Here is a 12,491-nt window from a genome sequence, read left to right as displayed (position 1 = left end):
AAGAACAAAAACAGTCCTTTTAGTGTGCATTCGCCTAATTTAAAATGGAAAGAGGTTTGTGTCCTTACCCAAAATGCAGACTAGATTCGAGAATAGAATCCCTCAGCTTTTTGCTCGACTTAAGTTCTGTTCTAAGATCTATTCTTTTTCTCTCTTTGTGTGTGTGCACACATACATATATATATATACACGTTACATAAGTGTATATGTAATAATTTTAGCACAAATTACAAATTGTCCTGCTGTATTTTTGGTAGTTCTGTCTTTGTTGACTTTAACTAAATTTTAACCATGTTTAGGATAGTGACGTATTAGAGGTTATTCCCAATTAGCAACTCCCAATTTTAAGAGATTCCTTTTTAAGAATCTTCATAATTTATAGTACAAACTGTGACTAGAGACTATTTCTAAGAAACTAGCTTTTTTTTTTTTAATAGTGACTCCTGTTATGCTTGTGGTAACATTAAAAGCTTTTTTTTTCTTGATGAATCTCTTTGAAAGGCAAATTCCTTCCCTCCTCCCCATTCTGCTCCCATCATAGTCTAAATCTGCCAAGTTCGTTAGCTGCTTAGCATTTAAAAAGCAAGTATTTTGTATGCCCTAAAATCATACCTGCAAAATTCAAAATGAAAGCTTTCTTTAAAATTACCTTAATTAAACATAGATTTTAATGTGACTATTTTATGTGTTTCATCTAACACTGGATTAGGATAGACTTATTTCAGAAGTACGGGCCCATGCATGTATTTACTAATTCCCCTTCTCTCATATCATTCCCAATACTATTTTTCTTTGTTTGAACACACCTTATCATTGCTCATTCATAGTTTATTCAGTATTTTTATTTATTCCTATTCATTTACCATTTTCTTTAAGGTCTTCCCCAATAAATCAATGTTACTGTTTCCTTTCTGCACCATTACTAAGTTCATTCACACGAATACAGATTTTGGTAAAATATTCATCTTTGGATGATACAGGTTTTCATTGTCTTTTCTATCTTCATGTTGTCCAAGTAGCACAGGTTCAGCTGCTAGTGTTTCAGTTGGCAGGGTGGATGGTAGGTATTCTGTTTGACAGGGTCTAGTGGCATGAAGGTAACAATATGTTGATCTTTCTCATTTCTAGAATTCCCTATACCTATTTTCTCCTTTTCCATCTTTACAACCTTCTTCATGATAGTTGATTTTCAAATTGTATATATGCATTGGCAAAGTGGCCAGTCTGAAAAAGTATTCCTAATAATCATGTTCACTGTATATGAACTATCTGCAACCATAGAAAATGAAGTAAATTTTATTGTTTTCTTTGTTTCAAATTAGGCTCATGCACAGTTAGTTCGAGAAGTCGATGTAGAGAAAGTGTCAACTTTTGAGAACCCCTACGTAGATGCAATAAGAAGTTTATGGAATGACCCTGGAATCCAGGAATGTTATGACAGACGACGGGAATATCAGTTATCGGATTCAACTAAATAGTAAGTATATAGTGGTTACAAACAGCTGTATCTTATTTCTGTTCTTTCTAACAAAGCAAATTTTAGCTTCTTATAATATATTTTAATATACGTGTGTGTGTGTGCAAATGTGTGTATATGCATGTGCTGCACAAACATACATGAATATACACATAAACTGAATTTAAAGTCTACTTTAGGATAGGTAGTGTATCTAGTTTAATGTTGTATGTGTGTCTGTTTCCCAGAACATAAGCCTATGATCGTTTGAAATTTTACAGAAAGATAATTACTAGGGATAGTTAATCACTGATGTTTTTGTTATTCTTCTGTTAAATCTGTTCAAGCCCTTACTGTTCTCTGACAAGCTCACAAATGCAAGCTGGGCAAAAGTACTTTCATGCAGTATAATGACACTAGTGAACACTGGGAACTGCAATCAAAAGTAGACCTCTGTCCAGTTGATAAAAATTATAATGCCCTAGAACTTCTGTTTTCCAAGGTTTTCCCCTTGTCTGTCAGATTTCTTTTGCAGTCTTAGTGGTAAGGTAAATAGTGCCAAGCAAGTGTTCTTGTGTTTTATTCAACTGCCTTTCCTTTGTGCAAACAAGGCCTAAACTTGCAAGAACGTGGCTGCCAGGATGGCGAACATGTAACTGAAAACAGACTTCAATTTGTAAAAGGTGGGGAAAAAAATACTGTGGTCTCCAAAAAAAGCTGCTGTTAGAAGACAAAAGGTGACTTTAAGTGCAGTCCATAGGAAAATGGGAAATGGAAAATTTAGTAGTTATTTCTGAAAGCATTTTATGTTAAATCCAATTTGTTATCAACAACAATAAAAATCTTTATGTGACTAAACTTGGTCTTGAATGCTGTGCTTGTACTTTCTTGGCAGAATTTTGATAAAATAGCAATGTGGAATTTAATATTGGAGCCTGAGGACTATCTAAAAGTTGCTTTCAAGAAATTCAGTTGCTCTGACAAATGTAGCATATAGCTGAGGTAGAATGTCTCATCTATTAAAAAATGGATGATGGTAGGGTAGGATGACCTTTTGGTGTTGCCCACTATAAAAAAAAAAAAAAAAATTAGCATACTTGGTTATTAAGGCCATGGCAAAAACTTCCATGGTCTCCACTGGAAATTTTATATCGGCTATGAAAATTAATCTGATTGTATCGTTGCAGTTTCCACTTGTCAGGTTGGCATGAATGGAAGCCTCTCATTGAGAAAAGCACTGGAGAAACTTAAAGGCACCATGAAGCTCCCATTAAAGTCATTGGAGCGTGGCCATAGACATAACAGGTCTGGGATGAGATTTATCTGCACAGCAGTCTGAGGATTCTTATCTAGCACAACCCTTCATATGTGATTGAGTCAAGACAAACTTATTAATATCTTGCTGATGTAATGTAGGCAATTAGAGAGCTATCAGTGCATAAATTAGGTGTGCTCAGATTTGCTCCAATGCTTTGCATTACTACCACACCACATTCTGCTTCTGCTTTATCTGCCCCATACACAGGATTTCTGTTGTCCTATGCAGTTTGCTGTCCTGTGGAGCTGGTTACCTTCCTAATCTATCACTTCTATTATTTGTATATGCATATTTTGGTGCACAGGGCAGTGGAATCTCTTCTATTGCTTGGGTTCTCATTGTCCCCATTTAGACAATATTGTGTTTTATTTTTCAGTGGTAAGAAGGCTAACAGAATATCATAGGAAATTACATATAAGTGATAATCTCTAGGGTATGAAAATAGTAAAAGAAAATTTTAGGGACAAATTAGGCTGACAGTATACTTTCAGATTGTTTTCATATCAAAATGAATAGCAAACATAAGTAGAAGGTGAAGCAGAGCCTTGTACTTTGAATTTCTTATATTTGTAGGTCCTAGCTTTGATTCCACAATAGATATGATACTAGATGTTCTTAAAATTGAAGTATATACATAGATATATCTATCTATCTATAAAAAAGTGGTTGCCTCAGAGGATAAAAATGGAATTAGTAAGTCTCCAAAGTAGGAAATTAAACATCTGATGCTACTTCAGATCAAATTGTACTGAATACCTTAGTTTTGTCCTAGTTCTAATGAAATTGTCACCATAGCAGATCTTTTGAGTAGTATTAAAAATAGTAGGGAACAATTCATTAAGGAGCTCTAGAAGCAAATTTCTAGTACATTCCCTTACAAAAGATAAAGGTACTAGTTGATTGGTTATTTTTAAAACTCAACATATTTAGCCATTTAACTGCATGAGTTTTTGCAGATTTGCTGATTTTAAGTATAATAGGCTATAATAGGTTCATATAAACAAGATTCACAAAGCAATTAAAAGGAAGTAAGCACCCAGTGCTCGTCAACTTATTGAGACTTAAGTAATTTCTTCTGACTTGATGTAGAAAACTGAAACAATAGTTTGTTGCTCACCAGGTCTCTTTTATATCTTTTTAGGCATATGTGCTAATGTTACACTTGGTATTAATTAATCCTTTGCATGAGTCTGTCCTTTCATCTTCTCAGTGTTTTTTCCACTATGTATTTACAATATCATTATTTTTATCTGTTCCCTGTATTGCTTTATGGTTTTTTCACTATTAGTGCACATTGTCTTCTAAATCTCTTCCTCTGGATTTTCTGTTTCTGTCACTGTTTCTAAATTCTGTTTCTAGTTTCTATGTCCTGTTCTTTCACTTTCTGTCATCTTTTGACCTGCTTTGTCATTGTTAGCAACACTTTTGATGTTTTTATACCCACTGCACATATACCCATGTTTTATACCCACACTGGAGGAATACATCTAGGTGTGTTTTTACCAGAAGAGGTGAGGGTAGTGTCTAAGAAAGAAAATTTCCTGAAAGGTGGGAGTTGATTTGAACCTCTTGGTAGCTCAGCAATTATATTCCATTCTCTCCCTTTACCATTGCATGCTCCAAAGGTTAGGTGTCCATATTGTTTTTAAAGTAATTTCTAGACTCTTATCTGTGCTAAAGTGAAGAGCACATCAGAGATTATTCACTTCCCATATACATTACTGCATGACTTACCCACTTATTTACCACTAAATGACTTCCCTTTATGACTTCAAAGATACCGTTCACAGTATGAGACAGATGTAAACCAACACCACAGTGTGGAGAGCCTGAAATAATAGCTGTGAGAGATGAGATCTTTCTCTCCCTCTCTCCCATACAGGGTGTTAAGGCCTTAACCCAAATGAGAACAAGTTACCAGTCAGGAATCTGACAGTATCATGGCTTTTCAAAGCCTGAAGGAAAGGGAAGCAACAGTCTTGCCGAGAAGAGGAATTTGTTAGAAGTAACATTTCACATTTATGTTGCAACTTGCAGAATTTGGGTTATAACTGGAATTTGTGGAGGCTCATCACCTTTTTATCTGCAGCATGACAATAAGGGCTTTCCCTTGTTGAAGAAAAAGTAGGAATTCTTTAGAGTTAACTGGAAAATTTCTTAGTACCTTACTAAAGAACCTTGCCTTCTCTAGCTCCATTAGATGGAAGAATTATGTCATTGTGTACCTGCAACTAAGGTTTTTCCAGTTCCTACACAAGCAGTGTTAATGATATGTTTAGCTTCCCTTCCCTAGATGTGTTTTAGAACACTTCAAGTAACTAAATATAATTCTCTCCCAAGTCCCTACCCCACTTTATCTATGCCAGGCAGTGTTTAATGCATTGCTTTGTTAGTCATACATGCAGAGAATCCTTCCGGCTTTTGTTTCTGCATTTGCCATCAACTTTAACATTTTTGTTTTATTTGAGTTCCTTTGTTATTGTATGATAATACAGCCGCACATATATCTATGATCATATATCATGATCACTGGACAGTTAATACATAAATGCCAATAGTTTCTTTTGTAATAAAAAGTGATGCAGAGCTCCAGGGTGTGACTTCCAGGACATCTTCAGAATATCACTAATGGTTAACAGGGAATGAAAGAGATCAATCCAGATGTCTGCTCATTAAAGTTTGTGTGTCACCTTTTGCAAAAATATTGTATTAAATATAGTGCTTTGGTCAGCTAGTAATTTTTGTATGATAGTACACTATCAGAGTTTGAAGTCCTCTGTAGCTTCAGCTGAGCAATTAATTCCCTTGTATCTATCGTTTAAAAGTAACATTTTGCTTCCATGTTCCACTTCAGAAGTAGATGCATTTCAGTGAAGTTGACTGTGTGCTAAACAGAATGTGCTTAGGGACCCTCAAGGGGAAAGATCAGTATATGAATCTAAGTTATTACTACAGCAGTTTACTGTGTTAGCTGCTATTGCCTCTGGTGATCAGAACATAAATTCTTTTGTTTCATGAAGCTCTAGGGAATTCTTAGGGCATCCCATGTCTGTGTGAGATCTCAAAAAGGAGTACTATTGTAATTTTTTGTAGAACTCTATAGAAAGCAGAGACCTGTTATGCTGCTAACTCATGCCACTAGTGTAAGAAATTATAAAGTGAAACAGCTATGTAAGAAAAACAAATTATCATATATACAAGCATACCATTTAATAAACACTTTTATATTGTACATTGCTTTTTTCTTTCCTTTCTTTCAGAATATACTTAAATATTTGTATTTTTGTGTTGCAGAATAGTAGATTCTGGTTTTATGTATTCACAGTTTACACAACCTGATTTGTGGATAGTTTACAATAAAACAAAAACAGCAAATAAAAATGTCAGGTCTTTACCACATGAAACAGTCCAAGATTAAGATAAAGTAGAATAGATGAACTGGGCTTACCCTATCTTATACAATAGACATACTCCCCAAATATAAGAGGAAGGTCTAAGGAAAGATGGGACATGAAATGTGCTGCATACCACATTGGTGCATCCTATAGAGAAAATGAAAATTAAGCAATTGAACTAGGGAAATTCAGAAAGGGAAAGTATACAGCACGTATTTCTTTTGGGATCCCTTTTTTTTGTGCAATACTGAACATACTTTTAATATCTGTATATTTTTTAACCACATTTCCCATTAAGAAGTTTTGAAAAGTTTGCACAAGCATTTTTGGGTTTTATGACTTGCTTTTTTAGCCTTCTGCTAATGTTGGGCTTTAGCCTTGTAGGAATTCTAAATTAAGAGAGGCAGTTAGGTTGGATTTGGCTGGAATAAGAATAAAAAGAACATAGTGCGGCCTTCTTTTTACCTCCTACCTTGCTTCCCACCTCACTGCAAAAATCTTAGATTTACTGTATTTACTGTAGAATAAGATTAGATAATCCTAGAAATGGGTAAACATGCCACAACTTTTTGCCAGTGGTATAGAGGCTCAGAAGCACAAGCCTCCATGGATATTCTGAAAATGCAGCCAATACTTGTTTACATTTAGCTTTGTTCATGGCTTGTGTTAGTACACTGAAAACTGATTCCATTTACTGTGTTGCATGTTACCAAAGAGGAACTTGTCTCAGTTATTCTGGCAACTCTGTGAGGTAGGAAAAATCCTGCTACAACAGCTTTAATGTTTTGCTTATGTGGCATTGGGAGACAAGAAAATTGTATGTATTTTCAAAAATGTGTATAAAAAGCCTTTTCCCTTTCAAAACTTATTGTTTTCCAGAACATGGTCAAAATTAGTGCTAGTTTAGGGTAGTCTCATCAGCTGTTTCAAAATTTTGCAAAAAATAAACAAACAAAAAAACAGTAAGAGTAACTCCACCCAATTCCAGAATATCCAGGCCCCAAAGGACAGAAATATAGCAAATTTAATTAAATAGTTTGCTTAAGTAGCCTTAGTCATAAGCTTTGGTTAGAGTTTTATTTTCACTTGAACTGTCACTATACGTATATGAGAGGGATCATTTTTTAGAGGGTCACACCTATAAACTATTGTAACTTTAGGAAAACAGATTTTTGCATTAAGCATAAGAGCTTTAGGGTGGAAAAGATGTAAATGTTTACTATTATTATCATATCTGGAAAAAGTCAGCCATGCTGTATCTGCATGCACATGTAGTTGAACACACTGAAACCACTTGCATATGAAATGATACTGGTAGACCTTGCCTTTTGTAACTGTGGTTGTACTGAAATCTCCTGTACAAACTTTCTGTTAAACAGCAAACTTTATAGTTTCTTGGGTTTTTGTCCCTGTTCCCTTATAGTACCATCCTCCCCATATATATAAAGAAAAAGTCTCACCATTTGCTGACTATGTGGTAAGAAGTTCCTTTTACTAATTTTAGACTGACCCTTTTATTAGTGTCAGTAATTAAATTAGGCTATATACTAAGTTCAGGTTAGAGTTACAGAAATTCTGATGGAATTATTCCCAAGAAAGTGCTACAATATCACCTGATTACTTGCAACATAGATCTGATCTCAAACCTGTCGAAGAAAAGTAATTCATGGTTGGAGGGGGGTGTTTCTTTGAAGTGCTTGCCCCATGTTTGTTCATTTTGAAGTTATTTTAAAAAAAATTAATTCAAAGTGAATTCAGATAAGTTTTCATGGTCCTTCTTCATTAGACGGTGTAACTCTGGGAAAAGGAATTAAGGCTGAATGAGTTCCTTGAGTTGCACAATTATGGTAAAAGGGGTTATATTTAACTTCCTGACAAGGGTTATTGGTTAAAACTATTCTGGTTTGTTTATTGAGGTTAGGAGTCCTGTTGCTTCTTTGCCTGATTACTATATGAGAAAGATGTGGGAAAATACAGAGCTAATTAGTCTACTCCTATTATTCTGTTCTTTCTGCTTATTTTGAAATATGGACAAACAGTACCTTTGAACACCATCTCTTGCAAGGGTATCATTAGCACCTGGTAACTTCCTTGAAAGTTGGCTGCTGTTTTGGCCCTTGCCATAGAGAATATATAATTCATTAGAAATAAGTACTTCTTTCTCAGCACTGACTAGGAAACAAAAGGTTGTCTCTGCTGCTGCTCTGCGTGCAGATCGCAACTGTGCTACAATTCCCTGACGTCAGGAGAGAGCTCCTGTCAGCGGCTCATTACACGCACATTACTTTGGCAATGCACCTTGTGCTGGTTGCTGTAGCAACCCTGCCAAAAATTACCTCAGCAGCCACCCAAATTCATTTTTACAAAACTAATTACAGCTATAATTAACTTTTTTAACTTGGTCTGTATTATAAATTTACTTGGACCTATGCGATTGCCTTTTTTTTTTAAAGTAATTCCATGCAATTTTCCAAGTTTTGTTCTTTCATATAAAGCTTGACTGAGTAAGTACCATTTGGGTGAAAGGCCATAGCTACAATATGTCTCATCAAAATAAGACATTTGTTCACAGATGGTAAAAATAAATTCAGAGTGCCATGTAGTTCTGACCTGAATTGTTTGCACAGTTGCTGCTAACTGCAGAACTGACTTCTCAGTAGTAACTGTGGTTTTCTGGCTTTGGACTAGGCTGCAAGTCAATTGCCAGGATATTCCCAATATCTATATCATTATTATGTTTTTAAATTTTGACATTAATAAACGAAGAAGATGTTTGGTTTTGGCAATTGTTGGCAACACTTTTGTTTTTTCTGTGAAAGCTCAAGTATATGAAAAGTCTTCTTGTTTGTTTGCAAGAGTGCATGGGTGTAGCAATGTCTTGTTAATCCTGAAATGGCAGTTGTGTTACAAAAGCTGATTGCAGAATTTGTGCTTACATGCATGCATGTGGTGAAGCTCCTGTGGGCTTGCAATTTTTATCTTTCTTTTTTGTTTGTTTTTTGTTAGTTAGGTACTTATGCTAAAATATTCTGTGCATGCCTGTTAGGTACATACAAACATTTTAAGCGCTTATCTAGGACGATGACTTGTTTGTCCGCATGAGTGAAGTGTTTAAATTTGTCACTAGTTTGATTAGGATTGCTTAGATAAGTGCTTAAAAGCCCATGGTCAATCAGGTTTTTAATAAGCAATTATACAAAGAAATACTTCACTTTCTGAAAGTACTGATAAATTTTAGAGCTCGCTTTCAGTCTTCACCCAAAGCAGCCTGAATTCAGAGGCTCTGAAGACATTTCACATAGCCTCAGCGTTTTGTTGGGGGTCTTATAAATTGAAAGCCTTCAAGTTGTCTGCCAGTTGCAGAGATGCCAGTGGAGGAGCCAGCTCCACCCTGCTTCCCTGCTGGTGACTCTCACCTTCCTGCACCACAGCAGTGTGCACTGACACTCCTTTTCTCTATCAGGCAAATAAGCTGGCTTAATTTGAACAAATTTAATAGTGTATCTTCACTGGTCCAAACCACTTTGACAGAAATAGGTTGTGGAGCAATTGCACATGCAAAAGAGCCAGCAGCTGGGAGTAGGCAGTGACCCTCAGACAGATGTGCAGTGGCAAACAGCTGGAGTAGGGCTTCCTCCTGCACAGCTGTAGTTGGAAAAAAATTTACATTACTGTGTTTTGCTGTTTTTATTTAAAGTTGCTGCTTGGTAAATGATTTTTTTTTTAATTTTGTCAATTTAATAAGCAGTAGGATGTGTAAAGTCTATGTATACAGTGCTGCCAATCCATAGTATTACCGTATCACCTGGTAACTGGTGAATTTCTTTAAACCTCAGCTTTCATATGAAAAAATGAAGGAAATTTCCAACCATATTGGTATGAGGAAGACTTGAAAATATAAGTCTCTATTGTTGCAGTGAATTAAGCTATGATAAACCAACTAGATGAAATTCTAAATGTTCTATGGGGTTGCAGTGACAACTATATTAATAAAATTTGAAAATTTTGTGTGCTCCTAGCATGTGTTTAAATAATAATGATATTCCAAATGTCTTTTCTTTTTATGTAAATATTAATTTGTATTCATTTACATATTCCATATTCCTTCTCAGCATTTTGAAATAGTCAAGCCAACAACTAGATTATTTTAAAAAAATCAATTCATCACCCTGTTCCTCCTAACACGACGTAAAAATGTTTTCTTCTTGTCTGAGAAGAGAAAATATCTTGTTTTTTTGTGAATGCAGTTCTATGGACATAAAAGTATACTGTTATGCAGTTAATGCAAAAATCATGATAATGACTTTGAACATAAATGTGTCGATTTGTTCCCTTTGGCATTTTGGGAAGATAGCACATGTCTAATGAGAAATAATTAATTTCTGCAACATAGCAATATATTCAGATATGGTACAAATATTCAGATGTGTACTTGGTGCAGTAGAGAAGAAAGGCCCATGTCAATCCCAGTGATACAAGGATAATATCTTTTGTAATTAATTGTGCTAGTCTGTATTGGAGGAGACATGAATTTTAAAGAGAGACTTAAGGAGATTTTAGTGATTTTTAGAAGTATCTTTAAAGGAATTTTGTGTTGCTGCTGCAGGCAAAGCTTTCAATCTGATTTTCAGAAACATGTTTAATAAATAATTTTAATAGTTTAATTGATAGAGGAATGTGAATTTATATGTACTAATATGGTAACAGGAAGTGTGGCTGATCTTCATCAAAACTATGAAAGTAATTGATCAGAAAATATGGTCATATGAAGAAAGTCAAAATAAATAAATCTCTATTCCTTTGCTTCAGAGCAAGACTTTACAAACTGCATTAGAACCTGAATTTCAGCACTAGTATTCTTCAACAGAAACGTAAAAAAAACCTGTAAAAACAAAGCAAAACTTACAGAGGAAAAAGCTCTTTTTTCTTTTAAAATAATTTCATTGAATATTTGCCCCATGCTCAAGACATGAAAATAGAAGTAAAAGTAAGGTTGTGCAACTAAAACCGAAGTAGTCAATTTTCATTTAAAAATGAATACAGTGATATATATATATCTATTAAGTGTTAAATTAGAAAGAAAGTGACAGAGGCTAATGTAATTATTCTAAAACAAAAATAAATTGCAGATGATGTATTCTAAATTGCTTTTGTTGGATTGCAGATACTGGTTATGACTTGTTGGTAACACAAAGATTTTTTTAAAGCAATTTTGTGCATGCTACCTTTAATGGTTTTGACACTGCTTCCTTGATTCTGATTTTGAATGCATAATTTAGTTGACTTAGAAAGCCCTACACCCTTAGATCTGTTAGGTGAAGACACCTAGGGAAAAAAATGGGACTATGTAAGGATGTGTAAAGGCTCTATTATAGGCTGTATGGGCTCTCTAAGGTGCTAGTGGTGAAATGAGTAAGACTGTTTCTGTTTAGTGCATGTGTAAGAGCAGAACTTGAGCAGACCTGCATGAGGATGAGGAAAAGGTATGTATTTTTGAAGGATGAATTAGTGCTTCTTGATCTTAACGGCATCAGTGGTTTGTGCTAGGACAGAAAAATCCCCCTCTGCCCTTTAAACAGTAACACAAATGAGACTTGACTGTTTAATCACACCCTTTTAAATTATTGCCTTTGTAAAATCAGTCAGATATGCACTACTGCATATCTTAATACTATGTCCACTGTGCTTGTGGTTTAGAGGTACAATAACCAGGCTCACACATTGGAGACCACAGCTGAAGCTTTCCAAAGGAATGCAACAAGATGATTGTACGGATGAGCCACCTACAAATTTATTCTCTTAAAATACTCCTGCTCTCCTAAGTACCACTGTAGTGTGTAATGCTTCTTTGCACCTTTTTTCATTTTTTTTCCAAAACCATATTTCTTGTTGGGATGAGAGGGAAAAAAGAGGCCAGTTAGTGTTGCAGGGTCTTTGTGGGTTTCGTGTTGTGGCGGTTATGGATTTTGTTAATTTGTTGATTAATTTTTTTCCTCAACAAATTGACGATCAGCTTATCCACTCTGCTTTTGGTGTAAAACATCTAAGGGAAGATGAAATGCTCCAATTCTCAAGGTCTTTTTCCTATTGACAGAAACTAGTCAGTGTTCTGAGAAAATATTTTCAGAGTAGCAGCTTCTGAATATGATAATGTGTCTCAGATATATGGTTCAATGCATCTTTCTAAATATGTGTAATTTTCTCACATTGAACATTTACTATCAGCTTAATCTTTCATGAATAAAATCATAGTGAGGAAAATTTGATAATATTTTTGGCTCCCTCCCAGATCTAACAAATTAATTCTTCTGTTTTTTTGCCA

General features: G+C 34.9%; 1 protein-coding gene across 1 annotated transcript in view; it reads left to right on the top strand.

Moving 5' to 3' along the window:
- Positions 1 to 12,491, top strand: part of LOC104146280 (guanine nucleotide-binding protein G(q) subunit alpha) — a 130,286-nt gene that overhangs the window by 91,538 nt on the left and 26,257 nt on the right. Inside the window, exon 3 of the mRNA XM_068925598.1 lies at positions 1,323 to 1,477. Coding sequence (XP_068781699.1) covers positions 1,323 to 1,477 — 155 coding nt within the window. The remainder of the gene's footprint in view (positions 1 to 1,322; positions 1,478 to 12,491) is intronic.

Source organism: Struthio camelus, chromosome W (genome assembly GCF_040807025.1).
Source record: "Struthio camelus isolate bStrCam1 chromosome W, bStrCam1.hap1, whole genome shotgun sequence".
In the NCBI taxonomy this organism is placed as follows: domain Eukaryota; kingdom Metazoa; phylum Chordata; class Aves; order Struthioniformes; family Struthionidae; genus Struthio; species Struthio camelus.
Note: the sequence above shows the minus strand (reverse complement) of the source record. Positions and strands in the feature narration are given on the sequence as shown.